Source organism: Lepidochelys olivacea (assembly GCF_965140295.1).
Source record: "Lepidochelys olivacea isolate rLepOli2 genome assembly, chromosome: 6".
NCBI classification, from domain to species: Eukaryota; Metazoa; Chordata; order Testudines; family Cheloniidae; genus Lepidochelys; species Lepidochelys olivacea.
Window position 1 is genome coordinate 12,696,799 of NC_140416.1, and position 25,948 is coordinate 12,722,746.

Below are 25,948 nucleotides of genomic sequence, written 5' to 3' on the forward strand. Positions count from 1 at the left end.
TGATGTTTGCAAATATCACAGTCCATTTCCTCCTCGCAACCTTGTGCCATCTGAGAATTTCCCCTATTTATGCTCCAAGTCATTAATGTACCTAAGACTTCTCCCAAACCTCATTCCGAAGACACCCTCACTATGTACTGCCACTTCTCATGATTTAGTCTATGATGTACAGGTAAGGAGCAAATAACCATGCTTAGGAATATATTTTCTATCATATTTCAGGGTTGGGCTAAGTAGAGGGCTTTTAAAAATAAGGTAGAACCGCACTAGTTGATGCTGACAAAGAGCCACTGCAAAGTAGAGAGTAATGGAGCAACCATCATAAAGCAAAGTTAATGTATCACTTGGCAGTTTAGATTTAATTGCAATACTTCATTGCTTCAAGAGAGAATTAGGAACCTATTGAGCTCAGGAGACCTCATTACAGCCCTTTCAATAGTGTGGAGAGAAGGCTAGGTTTGGTGTGAGATAGGGATGCGGGGGAAACCACAGAAGTGGGTTAGGGAGTTTCCCCTATCCTAGTGAGCCATGGGCTTTTATTGTATTAACCTTTTCAAATAACTGGTAGGCTCCCTAGACATGATATTCACTGAAGAAACTAATCCCTGTTTGAATGTGATTAGGTTGTAATGATAGAAGCGTTACTGTCCCCTTTTTGAATTACCCTTGCAATCGGCTTCCCTGGAACAGCCTTGGCTGTGTTTGCTTGGCACTAATTCTCCCAGTTCCCCATTAGCTATTTTGGGGGCGTGGGGGAGAAACGACATGTGGCTTATATCCACAAAAGTATTTAGACTCCTAACTTCCACTGATATCAGTGCAAGTTAGGATCCTACATAACGTTGTGGATCTGGGCCAATGGGCCTGATTTTTCAGGTATGCAGAGCATCTACAACAGCTAAAGTCTGCGAACTATGGATGTGCAGCACCCCTGAGAAGCAGCCCCTGCTTAACAGCTTTCCAGTCCCCCTGAACCGTGAGTGGCCATGTAGCATATTCTTGCCAGTATCTGCTCTGTTGCAGTTCCATGACTGGGCCTGCACCTTGAGTGCATTTGAGTGTAGTAAGTTGCTTCCTAACCTTGTTCATCATGGACTTGACTTAAGACTACACTGTAAAGTTGGTGAGTGGGGATGCATGAAATGTCCGGCTTAAGAGGAAAATCAAAAGCTCCCTAGTCAGAGTTTGCTGTAAGAGGAGAAAATTTGTATTGCAATAGCACCTATAGGCCTCCATCAGGACTGGGTCCTGTTGTGCTGGGTGTAGTACAGATTAGGGTCTACCCTAACCAGCAGATACAATCCAATTCTTCTACCCAAACAAAGACCTGCTCAGCCCATTATGTTTTTTCATGGTGTTTTAATTATAAAATCCTCAAAGGTCAGATTGCCATGAAGGGGTTTGTTCAATAGTCTCCTCTTCCCATTCTCCTAAACTAGGCTGCATGCAGCTTCCCCCTGTCTCTCACTCGCTAGGCTTGTGCTTGTAGTCCTCCATGTGTGCCAGAATCCAGCCCGATGGGATCAGGACGGTTGCAAACATCACAATCAGCGCAATGGCTTGATCCTGCCAATGGGAGAGAAACCAGAGGTCATATAGGGTCTTCTGCAGCCGCCCATGTGTCATGGATCATTATAGAGATGGGACATCATCTTATTGGGATTTAGGGGTTCAAACTGTAATGAGCCTGTGTAGCTGGTTCCAGTGGGTCTACATTCTGTGTGCACCCCAAACTCCTACTGACTTCAGTCAGAAGTTTGGGTGTGCAGGGAATGTGGGAACAGGTTCGCAGCCTCGGCCTACTAGAGAGATGGGGAGGGGAGGAGGAGCTATGGGTAAATGCACTCATTCCCACTAGCTCTAGACTAAATGTGGTTTGATACGTCAATTTATTTCTGTCACTGCATGTTTGTGTATTTCTGCATCTCGGTTTGGGCATGAAAATCAAAGTAACCCAGCTCCCTAGTCCAGATCCTGTCATTAGCTGGGACCTGGTTTGGAACAACATGGCTCGTAAGCACCTGCTTTGAAAAACAGGGCTCCTCCCAGCTCCCCCTGCTGGCATAGAGCCAAGCTTCCCTGTTCTAGTTTGGTTAGTTCCCATAGTTCAAGAAATCCCAGGCCATAAAATTCATCCCACGCAGGCAGGGCTCGGTCTAATGTCTCCGCAAGGTTCCAGGTGTAGGACGTATTCAAAACAACCCAGCAATAACTGCTCACTCTCAGCCTTCCAAGGTCACTGATCAGTGCCATGAGCCCGCCAGCTCCTCAAATTCAGCAAGAAGGTCGCGGGCTGCACATAATGCATTCCCGAAGGGCACAGTGACAATCAGTCTGACTTTCAAATCACTTTGAGGTGCCCAGAACAGTAGCAATGGCCTGGACAAAGTTTCACCTAGTAACAAGTTATTTGCGCTGGCTGCAAACAGTCTTAAGTTAACTGTACATACAGCTGTCGTACATTAACCCCTTGTGCTCTGTTCCTGAAAGCAAAGCATATTAATAAACTAAAATTTTGGATCAAAGTCTGAGGCTCTTATTCGATTTTTATTTAGACCTTACTCTGGCAAAGCTTCTCGGAGGCTCCTGAGTAAGGAATGGGGAACTGAGTAGCAAGTCAGCGCCTCAGGATTGGACTCTCTTGAGTTTAGTATAGGCCCATACCCCCCTGCTCACACACAATCTCTTGGAAAAGGAGAAGAAAGCAGGAAAACAACAGGGGATTCTGCACAGCTACACGTTGACGGTAGCAGATTCAATTTCAACTGGGGAAATTCCCATTTTAAAGGCTTGACTAAAACGGGGGTTGGTTTGGAGGCAAGGAGAGGCAATCTGACAGAGAGAGGGAGGGGTTAGACAGTATCTATACAAATAAAAACAAAACAAGAGTAGAGTGAAGCAAACTGCGACACAACCTCTTATGAGACACCCAGATGCCCTTTCACTAGATCTCAGTAGGCGGTTGCAGTATGCCCCCCCTTGCCCCGCCCCCAACAAGGGGAATATTTTTTATAGCCAGAATGAGACAGTATCTTTCCATAAGACTTTTTTTTTTTAAACTTTCTTTTTATTATTGGCCCGTCGAGAAAGAGGCGCCCACGTTCACCTCTGAACATGGCACTCCTGGCAGGCTCCGCAAACCAAGGAGCTGGGTTATTTTAATGGAAGGAACAGAGTTTAGTTTCTGCCACTGTCTGTTTAAAGTGACGCCATAAGTCTGCCTGCAGGTGACTGATATCCCCTGTTTCCTGGTACGTGTAACCAATCTGACCAACAATGGATTCTGACTTAACCACTGTCACAGCCTCCAAAGAGGGTTCTTTTTTTAACCCGGTAGATGCCAGACAGATTCAAGTTGAGTAAAAAGTAGAGAGAGATTTTTGTGTCCGTTCACACAGTTTGTCCCTGATCCCTCAGTGAGCTCCATGTAGGCAGATCCCTGCATCTGTGCAATGTTCCATTGATTTTAGTATCCCACATGGAGATCTCTACAGGATCAGAGGCCTTTGTTTGGGGCCTTCACCTTACCAACTATGCAAAGCAGTTCACAAAGCAGGGAATTGCCTCTGCAGGGAAAGAACATTTCCTATCAAAATCAGGAGCAGCACTAGCTTCTGTGATGGCCCTGAGTGGAGCAGAGATGGGCCCAAGCCACACAGTGCAGGTCTGGACCCCACTCTCCCTGCGATTAGAAGTGGGATTATGGCTTGGCCTGTTATAGACTCAGGCCTGCTGGGCATTCGCACCCAAAGCTGAACGTCTCTGCCCTGCCCACTGGTGTAAGCACAAGATGAAAAGAGGCCTTTTCTGTCATTTGACCGATGAGAGAAGAAAGTAGAGTATAAAGAAAAATAACCCCTGGGAATCAAAGAGAGTCAACCTCAGTTACAGCCATGCAGCCCCATTGACTTCAGAGCGGTCACTGAGAGCAGAATTTGATCCATCATGTGACTTGATTGGCCATTTGTAAGAAAAGGATTGGTTTTATTCCTGAGTGAAACTCATCATTTCCCTCTTTCTTTATACTTTTACTTTCACTTCCAAATGAAATTCAACAAATGGAAAAACATGAGTCGCAGCTTCTCCTACCCCCACCCCAAGGAACACTCACTTAAGTTTCTCCTTTTCTTAAAAAAATGTGTCAGTATTTAACTTTCTCCCTGCATTATTTATATTTTCCTTTCCAGCAAAGCCCCTTTTTGCTATCACACACAGGAGATACTTGCCATTTTAGGAGATCCCAATGCTATCAGCTATATTTGTAATCAGTTTTGAGTGCCCAGAACACAATAAACTGCTACATTTACTATAACAGATTATCACTATTCCCTTAAACAAAAGGTTACTCACAGCTGGAGTGACAATCTCCTCTGGTGGTCCAGAAACAATATTTGCTCTGGGAACAATCTGCTTCCTCACTGTTGCATTAAGCAACCTGAATGCACGTTGAAAACCCAACATGGCCCTTCTACTGTGTTCTCTTCCAATCCAGGCTCCGTACCCTTTGTAGGGAGAGTAGGTAGTCCCAGCCTGTGGGCTGTGAGGCTGCAGCTGTCTGTGTCACAAGTTCCTTGTGTGAAGGCAGTTTAAGATTTGCAAGTTTTTGCTCTGGTGCCAGATGTCAAAATGATAAACAAGTTCAGTTGCTTCATGCCTGCAGAATTAATTTGGCTCTGATTGGCTGGGGAGTTGCTTGGTCACACCCTCCTATAAGAAGAGGCAGCCACTTATGGTTTCCTAATTTCAGTACAGGGGGACTTCTGGATGACAGTGTCTGAACTTGCTTGATTTGTGAGTTTGCTTGGGTGAGATTAGTGCTATTTCACAGCTGAAAGGGGGACAATAAAGGCTGCATGATGGAAACATTCAAGTGCATCGGAGCGGACTTTTGAAAAACAGCTCTCTGAGGGAGAGATCTGCTTAAGGAATTTGATCTAGAGCAATAGAATAAAGCCCTTTTAAATTAGCATCAGAAAACAGAATTAGTGTTTCTGAAGAAAGAGTGTAGTCTAGTGATTAAAGTGGGGAGACGAGGAGTCAGGAAACCTGAGTTCTCTTCCTGGCTTTGCCATTGGTGTGTTGTGTGACTCTGGGTAACCGAGTCTCAGTTTCCCCCTTTGTAAAATGGGGATAATCCTACCTGCCTTACAGGGGTGGTGTGATGTTTGACCAATGTTTGTAAGGTGCTTGGAGCTCCTCAGAGGAACGGCACCAGAGTTAGCATGGTTCAGATGGGAAAAAGCAATAGAAAACTGGCCTGATCTACGGATGAAATATATTGCTTGTGTGCCAAACCCAAAGATGGTCCACAACACAGTGGAGCTCTCTGAAACAAACCCCTCTGTTAGGAGCACATCGTAGTGGGTTGTGTCTGAAACCTGACTTCCGTAAATGAGTCAACAGGAGGGAGTTAACCGAGCACACACTGCAGGTACTGTTTTTAGGAGGGGCGAGTGGATCCAGGGAAATGAGTGCTTCGCTGTCGACCACAGAGAACACTGAACCTGAACCCATCCTCCTCCAGCCTGCGCTGCTGGGCTAGGCCCCAGAGTGCAGGGGCTTTGGAGCCTTCAGCAAGGCCGTTGCTGAGTCTCTTCTCGTGTGGCGCTGTGGGAAGATGGTTGTAGTATAACCTGGTGACACAATAATCTCCCCGATGGTCTGTAACTCTGGAAGTGCTGTAGTGAATGTGCACTGTTGGGGGTAAGTCAGCAGCTTTTAACGTGGCTGGTGGGGAGGGCTCGGATTTCTGCCCAGCCCCAGTTTTTATGGCCAGGAGCACATAGCGACCCAGGCTTTAGGTGATGGATTCCCCCACCATTTTCCTTCCCGCCCTGCTGCAGATCAGAACCGTTTGCTTTAACGACCTGAGCTGCTGCCAGGGGAGCTGCAGGACCGCCCTTCCTCTCGCATTCTCTGCAGCTGAACTTTGCTTCCCCTCGGCCTTGCCAGCACTCTTGATGTTTGTACGATGAACAGGCACTTTCAGAACTGGAGCTGGGTAAACAAGGACTAGTCAGAAATCCAAAGTCCAAGGCTGATCCTTTACTCACAGGAAAGCCTGTGTCCAGGATGCTGCTGTCACTCCCTCTGGCTTACCCTGAATTTCTTCTCCTTTTCCATGTTTCGTGGTTAAAAAGTGGGTTTTGTGCTGGACTTGAGAAATCCTGTGCTCACGGAAAGGGCACAGCTTAGAGGCAGTGGCAATCTAAGCTCCTCCCCTCACTGCTCCAGAACTGTGCTGAGCTGCTTGGTGGGCTGAGAGAGTTGTTCAGTTTCCAGACCGGTTGTACCCTCGCCTGCGAGCGCCAGCCGTGCTGGGTATAATGGAGCCACATGAACAGCACTCCATTAGGAAAAACTGAGCCCATGAACTCATTCCTATTGGCCCAAACCCAACCACTGGCTGGTTACCGCTACTGGTCATTAGTGTGACCTAGAGGTTTTCCTCTCTTTCAGACCCCTCTTTCCCTGAATTGCCTCTGAGCAGGGACAGGATCCCCGGAGCCATAATGGTGGTCACCACTAGCCATTCCATGTATCGGGTTCCTACCCTTATATGTGTTGGGTTTGCATTTCACAGTAGTGAAACAGTCAGGCTTGAAACTAAGTGATGTTCTCTGCCGAGATTCAGTGATGGCTCCCTGCGTGTATGGGGCATTGCTCATTGTCCGTGCTATCCCCTTCCCCGCTGGCACCCTCCCCATCAAACTCCTGTCTAATGGGAGCTCAGACTGGAATGGAACTCTGGTTACTGATCTGGAAAAGCACTGCTTCGTTAATCACATTGAGCCAGGCTGTGCTAGTGATGTCAGGGTCGATCCCACGCTGGCCCCCCAACCTACCTGCAGAAGTCACTGCAAGGGGAGGTAAGTTCCCCAGGCTCTAGCCTAGCCCCTGCACAATTTTAGGATTAGGAAAGGAAGCTATAAACTCAAAGATCATCTCTGAGAAAGGAGAACAGTGCCCCTGTAACTTTCAAAGGCCAGAAGTGCATATGATTATTAGACAATCCAGTCTTCTCCTCCCCACTCCAAACAGCCAGGTGTTAAAACATGTCAGGGTAAAAAACAGCCCTGTCTGTTAGGTGCTGACAATCCACAGAGCTCTCCCCTCTGGGCTCAAGAATGCAGCGTGTTTTCTATTACCTTCCCTTACCCTCTGCTCTGCACAGCTCCTCCATTAATAGCTGCTAGGAGTCCAGTTATGATTTCATGATATCTCTGTCTCTGCAGTTTGTGGGACATGTTTGTACATTGTCTTTGGAGGGAGAAGGAGAGCTGCTGCTTTCATAGAGTGGTCACTGGAAGGCTCAGCTTGACACCCTATAAATAGTACGCACAGATAGATTAGAATAGAGAGCTGGTTAAAATGATTTTGCATTGAAGAATGCAGTTTCATTGAAATGTTTGGTAAAAACAGTTCGATTTCAACTATATTTTCAGTATTTCAGTGAAAAATACTCAAACTGAAACGAAACAAAATCTGTAATTTAGTTTTTCATGTAAATTTTCATTTCAGTTTATTTTTTGAAAAACAAAACAACAAACATTTCAATTTGAAATGAGATGAAAATTTTCATTTAATTTTTTTGTTGAAAAATCAAGATTGTCTGGAAGATTTTATTAACAAAATTGTTTTGTTTCAAAATTTTCTCTGCAATAAAATAGGATTTTTTTTAAACCAACGCTAACAGATGAGTGTATTGTCCTTGAGCTAGCAATGCTGTTGGAATGAGAGCTCTTTGGTTCCCTCTACAGGTGAAAACAATGAGGAGTGCTTGTGGCACCTTAGAGACTAACACATTTATTTGGGCATAAGCTTTTGTAGGCTAAAACCCACTTCATCAGACGCATGGAGTGAAAAATACAGAATGCAGTATAAATATTGCAGCACATGAAAAGATGGGAGTAGCCTTACCAAGTGGGGGGTCAGTGCTAACAAGGCCAATTCAATTAAGGTGGAAGTGGCCTATTCTCAACAGTTGACAAGAAGGTGTGAGTATCAGCAGAGGGGAAAATTACTTTTTGTAGTGACCATCCACTCCCAGTCTTTATTCAGGCCTAATTTGATGGTGTCCAGTTTGCAAATTAATTCCAGTTCTGCAGTTTCTCGTTGGATTCCTCGTTGTTTTTGTTGATACAGACTAACATGGCTACCACTGAAACCTGCCTACTGGTGAAGGTGAAGTGAATTGAGACTTTGTTCCTACGTGTTGGTGGATACAATTGCATATCTTAGAAGAGTTCCAGAGATTGCCCAAAGCTGTACCATCCAGAGTTTCCCTCTGTTCCACACTCATAAACAGCATTACAGAATGCTAGTTAATTGGAGATGAGTGAAAGGGGGTGCAAGTGTGAGACTTCATGGATGTTATTCAAGGGGGAAAGTGAGCCACTCTAATCTAGAAGTTAGTGGTCTCAGACTAGGTAACCGGGCCCAAAGCAGACAACCAGGTTCTAATTAAAATCTAATTGTTTGGATTCTGGTCATGTGTCTTTGGTGGCTCATTTGGTATTTGCTTTAGGCTGGTGGAGTGGTGGTAGAGAACCAGAAAAGAGCTGGTAACTGAGCTCCGTGTAAGAGCAAACTGGAAGAAACCAACATCAGTGGGCTGGAGTAAATCCACAGCAAAGGGGATCTGCTGCATCCATTTGAGTTAGATGGGGATAGATTTAAGGATGAGGCATTGCTGGTGCTTTGCTGTGAACTAGAATTGAGGCTAGTTGGGCACAACCCAGATGATCAATTAGTTTGGTGATTGATTTGTTTGGTTACCCAGAATAAGTGTTCCCCATTTACCAAGACTCCATGTGTGGATGTGAAGGGAAGAAAAACAGCATTGATGGTGACTAGGGTAATTATATTTGAACTTCCAAGAGCGGTACATGTGAGTATGGTTGTAGATGGGGCTCAAATGTTTTATTTATCTAAAAAGAACTTTTAAATCTGACCCTTGCTACTGAGATTAGGATTCCAATACTGGATTGTCCATTCACAGGGAGCTGATCTGAATTCTCACTATATACTCCTACCTGCAATTAACCTCTCTATACCCACCCATGTTGATAATTCATCTCCACTCTGGCCTCCCAGCACCTTTGGCTAATCTATTCCTAGCCACCCTCCTTCCCTGGACATGCACTTCTCCTACATATCTTTCAATACAATACATCAAAAAACCCTTTCATACAATAGTAGTAGGAGGGGCTAATAATCCAATTTTACCATTTATGTCATGAGGCGCTGTATATTTGATTCGTTCAGATATTCTATAATGTGTATTTTTGGCCTGATCCTGAAGCACATTGAGTCCTCTCTACTCCCACTGACTTCATTTGGAGTTGAGGATACTCAGCATCTCTCAGCATTGGGCCCTTGTAAATGGGAATGTATGGATCTGTCTGTGGGTTTTGTTAGCAGCAGCTCAGACACTGGAGGTGGAGTTCCCTGAAGAGCAGACAAAAGCCAGAGCCCTTCCTGCCAATAGATAAAAGCCTAAATTTTCCCTTCAAGTTCTTCCTGTCTGTCTAGTCCACCTAGACTGAGCTCATCTCTGTGGCAGGTGAGTTAGTACAGTGGGGGCCTGAGCCAAAATCCATAGAAATCAATTGGTGTCTTTCCATTGACTTCACTGGGTTTTAGATTCATTCTACTTTGGGGGGAAAAATGAGTTCTCTAACAGTGGCAAAGATGGGTGGGGAAATTGACAATCATCCAATGATTCCTCTGTGGATGGTGGTTACAGCGGCTGCGTTCAGTCCTGACCCCTGGCGATGAAAGGGGTATGGCGTACGGTGGCTCAGTTACGGACTGTTACAGTGGGATGGGTGATCAGCAGCATACATGGTTGGGTCATGTTCCAGTGGCCAGCAGACTGATGCCCATGCCACAGAAACCACTGTTATAACTGGCATTAACTGCCCCGCTTTTTAACATTCTCCACACAAAGAGCAGGGATGGGATGGGATGGAGGTGCATAATGAGCTGTTCTTTAACTCCTTTAATGTCCAGGTCATTGCTGGGGAAAACACATGGTGTCGTGGAGAAATTGTATGGTCCATTCTGGTGTGGGACTAATTCTGTAGATGAACAATAGGTCTTCGGTCACCCATCTTGTTAATCTGGCACTTTTCACCACCACTAAATTCACTTACATACATGGCTTGTGGTCCTCATCCCCAGTAATTAGAACTCAGGTGATAATATGCTCATGTCTCAAGCCATAGTCCTTATCTGTGAGGGGCAGGGACTTCCATTTACTATATGTCTGCATTGTGCTCAGCACGATGGGGCCAAAAGCTGCCTGGTTTCTAGGCACTACCACACCATAAACATAAAATAATAAAAGCAGGCGTGACGTTGCACTCCACATTCTTTGTGGAAATATGCTTATGAATATGACATAACTGGAATATGCTTTATGCAAAATGCTTCACGTAACATATAAGTGGAAAGGTTACAATTTATTGAATGTGTGTATCCTATTTGTATGCATGTATCATTTCTGTATCTGAAATTAGGAATATTGACCTGTGTATCTGTATTTCATATTTGCTTCTTTGGGTCTCTCCCAACGCTGCAGGAGATGCTCATGCAGCATTTTAAGTGTAAATGTGCCCTGAGTGACTCAGTTAAACTGATCAGGAAAATCTTCCTAACTGTGGGAACAGTAGGACAATTGAACAGCCTGCCTAGGGAGGATCTTCACTGGGAGTTTTCAAAAGGAGACTGGATAGCCACCTGTCTTGGATGGTCTAGACAAAACAAATCCTGCAGCTTGGCAGGGGGTTTGTCAAGGTTCCTTCCCCACTCTGAACTCTAGGGTACAGATGTGGGGACCTGCATGAAAACCTCCTAAGCTTACTTTTACTAGCTTAGGTTAAAACTTCCCCAAGGTACAAACTATTTTACCCTTTGACTTCCACTGCCACCACCAAACTTTATCTGGATTCCTGAAAAAACATAGTTTGGAAACGTCTTTCCCCCCAAAATCCTCCCAACCCTTGCACCCCACTTCCTGGGGCCGGTTTGGTAAAAATCCTCACCAATTTGCATAGGTGACCACAGACCCAAACCCTTGGATCTTAGAACAATGAAAAAGCATTCAGTTTTCTTACAAGAAGACTTTTAATAGAAGTAAAGGAATCACCTCTGTAAAATCAGGATAGTAGATACCTTACCTTACAGGGTAATTAGATTCAAAACATAGAGAATCCCTCTAGGCAAAACCTTTAAGTTACAAAAAAGACACACAGACAGGAATATTCATTCTATTCAGCACAGCTCTTCTCTCAGCCATTTAAAGAAATCATAATCTAACACATAGCTAGCTAGATTACTTACTAAGTTCTAAGACTCCATTCCCGTTCTGTCCCCGGCAAAAGCATCACACAGACAGACACAGACCCTTTGTTTTTCTCCCTCCTCCCAGCTTTTGAAAGTATCTTGTCTCCTCATTGGTCATTTTGGTCAGGTGCCAGCAAGGTTACCTTTAGCTTCTTAACCCTTTACATGTGAGAGGATTTTTCCGCTGGCCAGGAGGGATTTTAAAGGGGTTTACCCTTCCCTTTATATTTATGACAGGGTTAGACTAGTCAACCCTGCAGGCCCCTCTAACTCAAATAACCCCCAGTGCAGACCGTGCTAAGTTGATAGGAGAATTCACCTGTTGACCTAGCTGCTGCCTCTTGAGGTTCATTATAGATTGTGGTGGTGAACCATAAATCCAGTGGTCCTTATTGAGTCCATGATCTTTTTGGTGTCTAGCACAGTTATGAATTTAAGCTCCCAGGCTCATCTTTGAAGGTATTGTGCAGGTTTCCTTTGAGGATGAGGACTGAGAGGTCAGCTACAGAGTGATCGCTTGGGCTCATTTCAACAGTTTGTAACCCACTAGGGTGACCAGATAGAAAGTGTGAAAAATCAGGACGGGGGGGGGGAATAGGCGCCAATATAAGAAAAAGCCTTGAATATCAGGACTGTCCCTATAAAATCAGGACATCTGGTCACTCTATAACCCACTAATCCTCCTTTGTCCTAGGACTGCAGAAATGTTAACTGCCCATTACACCTTGAGTGAGCTCTTGCAACGTGTAAACTCCTTATGTGTTCCACCTTGTATTTAGCTGCGATATCTTTCTCAGAGCTGAAGAGCAGCTCTGTGTAAGCTCAAAAGCTTGTCTTTTACCAATAAAAGATATTACCTCACCCACCTTGTCTCTCTGATATCCTAGGACAAACACAGCCATGTCACTGCAAACACCTATTTCTTTTCACACTTCAGTTTTTCCCATTATTTTAGCTGCAGTTCTTTATCATTTCTAGGGCAGTGCTACTTATCAGTCACTAGTGTAGAGATTGTGAGCCACACATCAAATCCTATTTGTTCCCCTTCTTAAATAAGGTGGATCTTAGGGGCTGGCAGGGTTTTGGTCAGGTCCTTCTCCAATTAAAGTACCATGGGGTTGTGCTATAGAGTAAGTCCTCCAGACGTGTAGAGGTGCCCCGCTTCCTGCATACATGCAGTCTCTGTGATGCTTCCTGCAGGCTTGATTCTCAGCTGATGCATTTCCTTCCATGCAGTAAACAAAAAGAAAACCTCCGAGGACACGGCTGTGGCTGGCTTTGCAGGGGTGGGCAAACTTTTTGGCCCGAGGGCCACATCTGGGTGGGGAAATTGCATGCAGGGTCATGAATGTAGGGCTGGGGCAGGGGGTTGGGGTGTGGGAGGGGGTGCGGTGTGCAGGGAGGGGGGTGGGGCAGGGGGTTGGGGTGTGGGAGGGGGTGCGGTGTGCAGGGAGGGGGCTCAGGGCAGGGGGTTGGGGTGTGGGAGGGGGTGCAGTGTGCAGGGAGGGGGGTGGGGCAGGGGGTTGGGGTGTGGGAGGGGGTGCGGTGTGCAGGGAGGGGGGTGGGGCAGGGGGTTGGGGTGTGGGAGGGGGTGCGGTGTGCAGGGAGGGGGTGGGGCAGGGGGTTGGGGTGTGGGAGGGGGTGCGGTGTGCAGGGAGGGGGTGGGGCAGGGGGTTGGGGTGTGGGAGGGGGTGCGGTGTGCAGGGAGGGGGGTGGGGCAGGGGGTTGGGGTGTGGGAGGGGGTGCGGTGTGCAGGGAGGGGGGTGGGGCAGGGGGTTGGGGTGTGGGAGGGGGTGCGGTGTACAGGGAGGGGGTGGGGCAGGGGGTTGGGGTGTGGGAGGGGGTGCGGTGTGCAGGGAGGGGGGTGGGGCAGGGGGTTGGGGTGTGGGAGGGGGTGCGGTGTGCAGGGAGGGGGTTGGGGTTGGGGTGTGGGAGGGGGTGCGGTGTGCAGGGAGGGGGGTGGGGCAGGGGGTTGGGGTGTGGGAGGGGGTGCGGTGTGCAGGGAGGGGGGTGGGGCAGGGGGTTGGGGTGTGGGAGGGGGTGCGGTGTGCAGGGAGGGGGGTGGGGCAGGGGGTTGGGGTGTGGGAGGGGGTGCGGTGTGCAGGGAGGGGGGTGGGGCAGGGGGTTGGGGTGTGGGAGGGGGTGCGGTGTGCAGGGAGGGGGGTGGGGCAGGGGGTTGGGGTGTGGGAGGGGGTGCGGTGTGCAGGGAGGGGGGTGGGGCAGGGGGTTGGGGTGTGGGAGGGGGTGCGGTGTCCAGGGAGGGGGTGGGGCAGGGGGTTGGGGTGTGGGAGGGGGTGCGGTGTGCAGGGAGGGGGTTGGGGCAGGGGGTTGGGGTGTGGGAGGGGGTGCGGTGTGCAGGGAGGGGGGTGGGGCAGGGGGTTGGGGTGTGGGAGGGGGTGCGGTGTGCAGGGAGGGGGTTGGGGCAGGGGGTTGGGGTGTGGGAGGGGGTGCGGTGTGCAGGGAGGGGGGTGGGGCAGGGGGTTGGGGTGTGGGAGGGGGTGCGGTGTGCAGGGAGGGGGGTGGGGCAGGGGGTTGGGGTGTGGGAGGGGGTGCGGTGTGCAGGGAGGGGGCTCAGGGCAGGGGGTTGGGGTGCAGGATGCAGGAGGGGGCAGTGGCGCACACCGGGGCTAGGGCAGGCCCCACGCCGCTCCCAGAAGCGGCCGGCACCATGTCCCTGCGGCCCCTGGGGGAGGGGGGTGGGCAGAGGGCTCCATACACTGCCCTCCCCTGCGGGTACCTCCCCCAAAGCTCCCATTGGCTGCGGTTCCCTGTTCCTGGCCAATGGGTGCTGCAGGGGGCAGTGCCTGCAGGTGAGGGTAGCGCATGGAGCCCTCTGCCCACCCCCCTCCCCCAGGGGCCGCAGGGAGGTGGTGACAGCCGCTTCCAGCAGCGGTGTGGGGCCCAAGGTGCCATGGGGGTGGCAGTCTAAGGGAGGGATAGCTCAGTAGTTTGAGCATTGGCCTGCTAAACTCAGGGTTGTGAGTTCAATCCTTGAGGGGGCCATTTAGGGATCTGGGCAAAAAAATTGGGGATTGGTCCTGCTTTGAGCAGGGGGTTGGACTAGATGACCTCCTGAGGTCCCGTCCAACCCTGATATTCTATGATCTATCTCGTGGGCCAGATCCAAAGCCCTGATGGGCCAGATCCGGCCTGCGGGCCGTAGTTTGCACCCCAGCGCTACAGAGTAGTAGAAAGTTTGTTGCCTCATTTCTGTACGTAGCTCCTGTTCGTAATCCAGGGTTTACCTTGACATCACTCTGCTCATCAGTAAGATATGACCTGGTACCATGAGTTGTCGGCACAGCGTATTGGACCAGAGAGAGATAACGTAGCAATGGTAGCAAACGGCATGTGCAACTGCAAGTAATGTCCCCACCCACCCTGAGAATCGGGGGAAATGCTGAATGTACCTGGAAAAGGTTCAAACAGCATTTCAAACTGAGGAGGGGTTGAGGGAGGTGGGGCCACAGTCCGGACACCGGGACCCCTTCTGAGTGTGGGCCTGGTGCCATGGAGCCACTGGTGTCGGGGTAAACCCCATACTGCTTAACTCCACACCTCCCTTTCTTTGTCATTTTAAAGCTTTCTCATACCCCAAAATACAAGCCAGTAATCAACAACTGAAAATAAAATTCATCTCCTTCAGAACTATTTAGATTAATCTTAACCCTTGAGTCAAACTTTCTGCCCTAGGTCAACTGTGTTAATGCTTGGGTTTGGTGACAGACATTATTTTGTTGCTACTTAATTTTTTAATTTCAGCATTTTCCTTTGTCCCTCCCTAACTCTGGCCAATGCGCCCTGCTCCCAGCTGGGACCCCCATCCTACTGCTCTTGCCAGAACCCTATTGATTTGGGGAGAAATTTGAAAACTGGGAAAGCCTGATTTTAGTGGAAATCAGGATTTTCAGATTACTCCTTCCCCAAAATCAATAGAGTTCTGACCAGCATGGGTGGGCGAGGGGTCCAGCTATAGTGGGGCTGACTTCCTGGCTGGGTGTACAGGTTAGCCTATGTGAACAACAAAGTGTGTGATCTTCAAGTAATTTAATTATCATCCTCTATCTACGGTTTCAGATTATTTCTAGAGTCCTCAACCCAAGCAAAGGAAATGGATGAACTCCTTCTAAATGCTCTGGAGAATCTCTCAGAGGAAGACCTTAAAAATTAAAATTAAAATTATGCTATACTGACTATGAAGGCAAAGGGACTATCTCCAAAAATCAGCTGGACAAGGCTGCTCATGTCACAGATCTTGTGCAACTCTTGATAGAATTCTATAGTGAAGATGCAGTGGATGCAACTTTATATTTTTTTGACAAAATGTGTGTGAGAGATTCTGCTGCTCGACTCAGAAAGGCTATAGAGAAAGGTAAAAAGAAAAGGAGTACTTGTGGCACCTTAGAGACTAACCAATTTATTAGAGCATAAGCTTTCGTGAGCTACAGCTCACTTCCTCAGATGCTGTAGCTCACGAAAGCTTATGCTCTAATAAATTGGTTAGTCTCTAAGGTGCCACAAGTACTCCTTTTCTTTTTGCGAATACAGACTAACACAGCTGTTACTCTGAAACCTGTCATTAGAGAAAGGTAAGCAAACCTAAAGTTATTGCAGCTTTTGAATCTTTTCCTTTTGGCTGATTGTGTATGCACAAACCAAGGAAGTAGAAACCTATGTGGGAGAGATGTGAGCCCAATTCTGCTCAGTTGCACCGATGTAAACAGACTAAATCCACTTTCTTTATTATGACTTTTAATCCCTATGGAGCTGGGCAAGACCTAAACAGGTGCCCTAAAGGTGAAAGGCTCATTAGTTGATTGGCAATGCCCTAGAGCATCCAGTCTTCTAGATAAGCTAATGTTATACCTTTGAGAATAAAAGCTTGTTTTCTAGAAATATACATTTATTAAGTCAAATTTGGATTCTTTTGGAGCGTACACAGTCAACATCTTCCATTCTCTGGACACACAAGCAAAATTTCCTATGCACAGCTCTCTATCTCCTGAAAACAGAGTCTATAATCAACAGTCACAGCCTATTTGTAATAGGACTGCTTCCATTAAGCAAAATGCAAGCACTAAAAATACATCACCACGAATTTTAAAACATTAAAATTTACTTTTAAATACAATGTTTTTCAATATATGATCTTTCCAGCAATTGTTCCAAGCCCCTTGCTCTTTTTTAAAAACTACATATTTATTGTTATGGCAAGTGCCACTGTTCCTGGAAGAAGGGATTGCCCTGCATGCTGTGTGACCACCTCTGTTCCAGGGCTGGTGCTTTATTTACACACACATGTTACACTTACAGTTTACCCAGACTCCATATCACTGATTTCTTCTCCTTATGGGAAGCCACCTTGCAAGACCCTGAACATCTGCTACTGCTCCGTAGAAGGGCAATGCTGGTGTCAGAAAAAAGAGCAAAAATTTTCATATGTATTCCACTCACCCCACCTCACATCATCATCAGGCTTTTACACCCTCAGTCTTTGAATCTGCAGCCCAGATCTCTTCCATGTTTCATAGAATCATAGAATAACAGGGTTAGAAGGGATCTCAGGAGGTCATCTAGTCCAACGCCCTGCTCAAAGCAGGACCAATCCCCAATCAAATCATCCCTAGGAGTTTGCCCTAGGAGTAACTGGCAGTGGAAAAACATGCTGTTATCCTCTGTGTGAACAAGCCCAAACAGGGAGAAAATACACACGCTGTCACTGGGTTACATGAGTATTTGTGAGACAGTATTGGAGTGATGGGCACCTGTGTTCCTGGTTTCTTTTCCTGGCTCTGTGAGCACAGTGTTGTCTAATAGTTACAGACAGTATCACCAAGTGTAATACCCTGGTGGTCATCTGTGGGGATTGAACACCAGACCTCTGGATATAAATGTATGAACCTTCACCACTTCAGCTAAAGGGTCAGTCTTTTTTGGATGAAGGTAGTAGCACTCATATATCTCTACATGTGGTCTCACCACTAGGAGGGTGATACAGAGCTACTCTGTTACACAAACACATACCTTGGTTAAATTCTTCTGGAAGTCACTGTGACAAAGTGGATGAGACTTGGGTCTATTGGATACCTGGTTTCTGTGCCTAGTCCTTCCTGAAGTGGCCTTGTGCAAGCTCTTGGGTGTCTTATCTGTAAAGTCTGGGAATGATTATTACCTCCCCTAAGTAGCTGTCTGAGGCCATAGACCTACTAACAACAGTTGGGGAAGGGCTAGGACTAGAACTCAGAGTGGCTTGACTTGCACCTCCATGGGCCTTATGCTTGCTTGTGTGAGACTTTTCCTTCCCTATCCCCTTACGTTTTCACTTGTGATTGACGGGTTTCACCTTACAGGTGGCTGCATTTCAGTGGTAGTTGAAAGGACTAATTCCTGTATATTTTCCCCAATTCAGCAAAACACTTGTATATGCACATATATAACTTTAAGCTAGGGCTGCAGAATCTGGAACATAGGTAAGTGATTTGAGATCCTCTAGGATAAAAGGTACTATATACATTTTATGTACTCTTATTATTATGGTTTAAATAGAAAAATATTAATGTGTTAAAATTAAGCTCTCAGCTTCTAGTTCATTGTTTGTTTGTAATGCTTCTTGTCACTGATTTAGATTACAGGGTGAAGTATAAAGAACATATTAAAAAACAGTACCAGTTAATAAAAGAAAGGAACTCTCGTCGTGGTGAGAATGTGAATCTAAGCAAAATATATACAAAATTGACTATTATAAGCAAGCTTCGTTGCAAAAAGGAGAGAGAACATGAAATAATGGCCTCCGGATGGAAACATGCAAAAATCATGACTGAACGAGCTCGCTCTTCTGTTACCATGAACTCTTTATTTGATTCTGATGAAAATGGACAAACACCACAAATTGTTGTTCTGCAGGGAGCTGCAGGTATTGGAAAAACAATGACTGCAAAAAAGATCATGTTAGACTGGGCTTCTGGAGATGTGTATGAGAACAGATTTGCTTACATTTTCTACATAAATTGTAGAGAAATAAACTATGGAAGTAAGTCAGGAACAGTGATTGACTTAATTACTAAAAATTGTCCTGACAGAAATGTACCAATTAAAGAGATTTTGTTCAATCAAGAAAAACTTCTCTTCATAATTGATGGTTTTGATGAGCTGAGGTTTTCCTTTGATCAAAAGGAAGATAGTCTGGGCACAGATCCCAGGAAGGAGATGCCAGTGGAAGATACGTTGAGCAGTTTATTTAGGAAAAAGTTGCTTCCTAAATCCTACTTAATTATCACTACGAGACCCACTGCTCTGGAGAAACTCCAACAATGTATGGCGTGTTCACGCTATGCAGAGATACTGGGATTTTCTGAAGACGACAGGAAGGAATATTTCCACAAGTTCTTTGGGAATAATATTGATGCAACAAAAGCCTTTGATTTTGTGAAACAAAACGAGATGCTTTTCACCATGTGCTTTGTCCCCATTGTGTGTTGGATCACCTGCACGGTTATGAAACAACAGCTGGAGGCAGGTATAGATTTTGCACAAAATTCGAAAACACTCACCGCTGTGTGTATGCTTTTCTTATACAGTTTATTAGAGCCACACGGCCACAGTCGAAACCAAAACATGCAAGATAATCTGAAGAAACTTTGTTCCTTGGCTGCAGATGGAATTTGGAAACAGAAAATACTGTTTGGGGAGGAAGAAATAAAGGAGTACGGTTTAGATAAATTCTACTCAAGTTGCAGTGGGGGAGGTTTAGATTGGATATTAGGAAAAACTTTTTCACTAAGAGGGTGGTGAAACACTGGAATGCGTTACCTAGGGAGGTGGTAGAATCTCCTTCCTTAGAGGTTTTTAAGGTCAGGCTTGACAAAGCCCTGGCTGGGATGATTTAACTGGGAATTGGTCCTGCTTTGAGCAGGGGGTTGGACTAGATGACCTTCTGGGGTCCCTTCCAACCCTGATATTCTATGATTCTATGATTCTAATCTCTCCCCCTCTTTCTGAATGAGAGTGTTTTTAAAAGGGACATTGATTGTGTCTGTGTCTACAGCTTCATTCACTTAAGCTTTCAAGAGTTTTTTGCTGATTTGTTTTATGTACTGGAGGAAGATGAACAAATGAAATATTCAGTGACTCCCAACAGAGATGCAAAACTGTTGTTAGAAAACTATGGAAAATCTGGAAATTATTTAATGTTAACAGTGCGATTTCTGTTTGGGCTCTTAAATGAAGAGATAATGAAGGACATCGAGAAAAAAATTGGCTTGAAGATTTCACCTAAAATAAAGCCAGATTTACTGAAATGGGTAAAACCAAAAAAATTGTCATTTTCCTCATTGCACGATGAGCTGACTTATAAGCTTGAAGAGTTTCACTGTTTGTACGAGATCCAAGAAGAAAGTTTTGTGAAAAGTGCTTTGGATCATTTCACCGAAATAGATATATATAATTACCCTTTAACCCAAATGGATCAAATGGTTATTTCATTCTTTGTAAAGAGTTGTCCTACACTGAAGTCACTTTGGCTGTCTGTATGTAAATTTGGAGTTGAAGACAAGAATGAAGAATTAACCCCACCACCAGCTAAGCGGTTATGTCTGTAAGTATTAGCTGACTGCCACCAATTGTTTGTAAAATTTCTTTAATAGTGAAACCTGTTTCTTTCTTGTTTTAATAATTCTCAAATGGCTTACGTGACCCACAAACAAAACACCAATTCTAATTTCAGAAAGTTAGTGACATGATTGTGGAGGCTTCCCTGGGTGTTAGTATCAACAAAAGCGCACTGATCCTATAAGCAGACCCCAATACTCGTGGAACATCCTTTAAACCCACTGGAGGGTGGAAGGGGGAAGAAGGGGTAACTACTGTGTGTAAGAGTCCATTTCTATGGACCAGTCTGCAGCATTGGGGCCAAAGTTACCTTACTCTTTTGCCTGACACTTTTTTTGTCTTTGCCCTCTTAGTAACTATTTCATTTTCCATATACATACCACATACCTGATAAGATAGCTAGCAATGGGCAGGTTGTACTAGTCTAAAGAAATATGACCGTTAATGCTGAGATTTATTTATTGAACCTGATTCTTATTTACATTAAGGCCACTTTACATCACTGTGGTAAAGGATATACTACCCTTACACTCAAAGTGAGGGGAATAAGTGGACTTAGTTTAAATGGGAATGGGGCATATTCTCTATGCTTTAATATTGACAGTAGTGTTACTTTTGCTAGCTGAAAGGCATAACTAGTCCTCCGCTTTTGTTTCAGGTACACTGTGTGCCTGATATATAATTCAGTACAATAAAAGTAGAACAGGTTTAGAATACTTTTCTGAAATGTGGCATGCTGGCTGACACCACAAACTTTTGTGGCCAGAAAAGATTTTTTTAAAAGCTATAAAGATGCCTGAAAATGTCTAAGAATTAGTTTCTTCCATCTATAAATCTAATAACTGATACAAAGCTATGACATTAAATGTACATATAGCATTTTATATTTTCCAAAAACTTCATCAAGATGCATGAGTATATTTTCTTACAACACAAACGAAAACCCAGATCTGACTAAGTCAGGGCACGGGGGTGGTGGCAACAGAAGTATTACTCCCCGCCAAAACATACCAATTTCCCAAGGCTACAGAGATCTAAAAAACAATTAAAATCTTTAGGTGTGGGTATACATGAATTGTTTCTTTAAATCTATAATAGGACGCCAGCCGCAGGGCACTGGGAGAAGTTCCAGCCGAACATCTACAGTGAAGCAGAAAAAGACAGTAGCGGTGGGAATAATGTTCTGTTTTGTTCTTTTTTCAATGTGAAAAGAGAGTCATTCTTTCTTTCTGTGATTCTCTAGCTCTGTCATATGACATGGTGTCATTGACTATCCAATCAAAGCCTACCTTTTATGGACTATGTAAAGGTGTTTCTCATTAGTGAGGTGTATTTTCATGCCTTGTATCAATTTTCAGCTCCCAGCTGTTTCAGTGCTAAAGCTAGCTTAAAAACACTCTCCATGCATTTTTAAATATTGGGATGTAAAAGATCGGCAGTCTTTGCCTGAGAACCCTATCTTTTAACAGGAGTTGATCCAAGTGGAAGTTTTTAAGTATTGACTCAGTGTTGCAAGTATCTGACTAATAATAATACTGTTCTCTTCCATCACCATATATATACATACATACATATATATTTTTTTAAAAGTGTCCTCACCCTTTCAATATTGCACCAACCAGACTGCCTTATTCCCCACCTCCTTTTTGTCCAATGACATGGTCATATGAATCCAAAGTCCCTCCTACTCTTTCCTCCCTTTCTGGACCCCCTAGGTATCACTTACTGGCTGGTGTGCATTTTTGGCACCATTCAGACATTGTGAAAGAGGTTATCTTTTTCTTCTATTTAATTAAACCTTACAAGAATCATTACGAATATATTTTATGCATTTTCCTCTTCAGAGGGAAATAGTCTAATGCATTTAGCACACATTCTAAACAAAATTTAATTATACAAAGCTGCTAGTGTACTTCTAAATACGTTAAATAAATGCAAAAAGGCAGAACGCTGGACTTAAATAAAGGCAATAAGACGAAGTATTAGGGTGAGAAAATAACTTGTATATTTCACTTACATATGTCTGGAAGGGGGTTATTGTTCCACATACTTTGAGAAATATTTTTTTTCAAAATTTGTCTCACTGTACTACTTATATACATGTGCTGTCATAAAATGTCCTTGACCCATGCTGCTGCTCTCTGGAGTCAGGACCTAAATAGCTGCCCTTTCTGATAACTGAAATGATGCTAAACTCAGTACAGTGTAATTGGAGTTATGCTTTCTGAAGTTAAATCACTATAAGAGTTTAAGTAAAATGCCTCTGATTTTTTTTTATTGCATCTTTAAAAGTGATAAGCAATTAGGGCTTGAGTTTCAGAAGTGCTAAGCGCCAGCATCTCCAGTTGATGTCAATAGAAGTTATGGCTGCTCAGCGTCAGTGAAAACCAGACCCTTATTCAGGAACCCAAAAGCAAATAATCTTTGCAGAGACCACAACTTGCATGAATGCCTAATACAGCATGTGAATGTCCAAATAACCACTGTACTGCAGGTACAGAAAATGAACTGGTTCCACTTAGAATAGGTTGTACAATTTGACTGTGATATTGAAAGTGCATCTTTCTGAGCTCAATATATTTTTCTTTAGGGGAACTTACAATGAACTGCAAATGTAGCAAAATCCATATACTTCATATAGAAGCCCCATTCAAAGTGCCATGTTCAGGAAAGAAATTTAAAAATCTATTTTCCATTTTTTTTTCTAGGCAAGAACAGGCTGAACCAAATAATTCACCTGTCTACCTGCTATGTCAAGCACTGAAGGATCCAAACCGCAAATTAAAGATATTGAAGTAAGAAACTTTCATAGAATATCAGGGCTGGAAGGGACCTCAGGAAGTCATCTAGTCCAAACCCCTGCTCAAAGCAGGACCAATCCCCAACTAAATCATCCCAGCCAGGGCTTGGTCAAGCCTGACCTTAAAAACTTCTGAGGAAGGAGATTCCACCACCTCCTTAGGTAATGCATTCCAGTGTTTCACCACCCTCCTAGTGAAAAAGTTTTTCCTAATATCCAACCTAAACCTCCCCCCACTTTCTCCTTTCCCTGTTTTAAAATCTTCTTTTTACTTATATTTTCCCAGGAATTAAGTAACTGTGTAGATGCTAATTAGTCAGTGAGTTGGGGCTACCAGGGAAGGCCACTTATTAGAACAGCCAGAACATGTGTTCTCTCTGTGCTCCATTCTTCTGCAGGTTAGAGAAGTGCAATCTCACAGTTGCTTGTTATAGGGATCTGTCCTCTGCTCTCAGCATTAATCAGACCCTGAGAGAGCTGGACTTGAGCTATAATGACCAGGGAAACCGAGGAGTGCAGGACCTATGTAAGGGACTAAAACATCCAAACTGCAAACACTCAGGTAAGTAGCCACAAGTATATACATAGCCCACCATGTATATGTGGCTAGCTGATTTTAGGTGTATGAGGAGACTGAAAAACAAGTGTGTCTCTAGGACATAACATGTCAGTAATTCACATTGTGTGTGTAGCCAGGAAGGTTTATAACAGAGAGAATTTAGATAAGAATGAGTTTAAACAAGAGCACTCTGTCTGAACCCCTCTGAACTCAGGGGAAAACAGTTTAAACTTTTTAATAAAGAAAATCAAACACAATGCATTTTCCAAGAAAAATTGGAACATCATATTACTCTTTTTGATAATAGCCTAGTTTAAGTACTTGTTATTTTAAAAGTTATTTTACATTAATTTTCATTTAAAACAAAAGTACAGAGCCCCATGGTATCCGAGAATCCTAAATATCCCAATAGACCTAATTTCTGTCTGACAGGCATCATCCCATGGAGATAGCCTAGTGCATGATAAAACCTTTGAACAAAAACTGGTACGTTTACAAATGGTCTGTGATAAGCTGAAGGGCTGCCATTCTGGAACTGAAGCCAAAGAAATGTGAGTTGTTCCAAAAAGAGAGACTCAATCTGTGATGGGGGTTGGGAATTTCCACTGACAGAAAACTCAAGCTTTGCAGAGCTCGCAGACACTCACAGATGTGCAGAGGTCTGTGGGGCTTTGGTTCAGTTACAGAAGGGTCCTCTTTGGGTTTTCCAAAGGATTTCAATGGTGAGGTGAGAGAAGGAAATGGTTTGACTGCTCAGCAGTGTGAGATTTAGCATTTTTAGAATTGAAATGCTTGTGACTGCTCCTATCTTGGCCTACCCATGTTGCAAAACCCCTTTCATGCTGCAAACAGATGCTAGTGCTTATGATTTGGGGGCAGCGTTGACACAAGAACACAACAGATTTGAAAAGGTGGTGGCTTATTACAGCAAAAATCTAAATTCCCAGGAGAGAAATTATTGCTCCATGCAAAAGGATTTCCTGGCAATGGTTACATCTATAGAATATTTTCATCACTATTTGCATGGGAGGAAGATTATGGTTGGGACAGACCATGCAATCATGAAATGAATGGGCTTTTCAGTTTCAGGAATCCTGAAGGGCAACTTGCCAGGTGGTTGGAAAAACTGCAGTGCTGTGATTTCAAAGTTACGTAAAAGCCTGGGCACAAACGTGGTAAAGCTGACGCCTGTTGATGCCTTGTCCAGTTGGCTGTCTTGAGAGGCTTATTGCAAACACTGCCCTAAGCAGGAGAGCAAGGAATTGGTAACTCACATGCATGAGCGTGCTCAGGAAGAGGTGGCTGTCTCCTGTCTTCCTATAATTTACAGAAGAGCAAATGTACCTTGTTTATCTCCTGGAACCAGTGATACGGGGTTGCAGGAATGAAGTAACTGTGTAGATGCTAATTAGTCAGTGAGTTGGGGCTACCAGGGAAGGCCACTTATTAGAACAGCCAGAACATGTGTTCTCTCTGTGCTCCATTCTTCTGCAGGTTAGAGAATCTCCTGTTTATCTCCTGGAACCAGTGATACGGAGTTGCAGGAATGAATTTTAGAGCAACAGAAAGCTTCCCAAAGAGAGGATCCTGATATCAGAATGATATCCTGATATCAGAATGGTGCATGATAGAAAAATCCATTGCTAATCTCAGGCTACTTTCCAAGGTGCATCCCCTCACTGTTATACCAATAAAATAAAAACCAGCAGGATCTTATTAAAGGGGAAAAGGCAAAATGCCACATTTATTGTGAATATAGAAAGAATCACAGTAAGCAGTTAGTTATAGCTATAACATTCCATTCAATTTCACATTGATTCACACATTCATTCATACACACGCGCACACACACACACAGGTTCTGCAAGGTTGTTATCATAGTTACCAGCCTTGGCTCATGCCAAGCCACTGGCCAGGTGGCCTGGACATGAGGAGGGAGCAGGGCCTTGTCAGATGCTCATCTGATGCTCCTGGAAGTTAGTTTGCAGAATCAGACCCCAAAGTTTTCACTTTCTAGAGTCCATTTTTATAGGAATTTCTTCCTATGCCAGTCTATGGGAATTGCTTCATCCTGCTGTTGCTGAATCAATCAGCAGATGGCACATTCCTGACGGCTCCGTGCTGCCAGATGTTACCTTGTTCTTTGGTTCTCCCATTCTTGAGGCTGTTGGGTGGATTCCAGTCTGCCCTCTGGGGGTCCTCTGGTTATTTCCACTTGACGCCTTCTTCAGCCGATGGACACTGGATTCTTAGGCTGGCACCTCCCTGATCATTCAGTTATTATCCACACCAAGCATCCATCCACATACATCCTCTATCTCTATTTTAATCACAATTGTTAACAAAGTGAGATGAATACAACAAAAGGGCGGGGAGTCTCTGGGTGCTGTTTCTGTTATTACAGAGCATTGCTTTGAGGCTCTCTCTGTGTGAGTAGTTGTTGTTACAAAGAATTGCTTTGAGAACAGACTCTGTTTTAGGATGTACTAACACAAGTAGCAGCTTGCAAGTTTCACACAGAGAGGGAGAGAAACAGTACCAAAAACCAAGAGACATTTTAATTAGTAATACCCTGGAATTTAAACTATGGGGAATCAAACTCATTTGTGATTTTAATACAGAACTTCTTTAAT

The 25,948-nt window shown here is 44.7% G+C and overlaps 1 protein-coding gene and 1 long non-coding RNA gene across 2 annotated transcripts in view; one reads left to right on the forward strand and one right to left on the reverse strand.

Moving 5' to 3' along the window:
• Positions 1–1,339: 1,339 nt before the first annotated feature.
• On the reverse strand, positions 1,340–4,847 carry LOC311521518. The gene is made up of 2 exons (XR_014711905.1): positions 4,351–4,847; positions 1,340–1,566 (listed from the first exon to the last, which is right to left on the reverse strand). It is a non-coding gene; the product is annotated as an uncharacterized lncRNA (long non-coding RNA).
• A 662-nt stretch (positions 4,848–5,509) lies between these two features.
• Positions 5,510–25,948, forward strand: part of LOC311522743 (NACHT, LRR and PYD domains-containing protein 3-like) — a 46,017-nt gene continuing 25,578 nt past the window's right edge. Inside the window, exons 1-4 of the mRNA XM_084632227.1 lie at positions 5,510–5,703; positions 17,975–19,078; positions 19,339–19,942; positions 22,665–22,751. Of these exons, the coding sequence (XP_084488353.1) occupies positions 5,688–5,703; positions 17,975–19,078; positions 19,339–19,942; positions 22,665–22,751 (1,811 nt within the window). The 5' untranslated portion in view covers positions 5,510–5,687. The remainder of the gene's footprint in view (positions 5,704–17,974; positions 19,079–19,338; positions 19,943–22,664; positions 22,752–25,948) is intronic.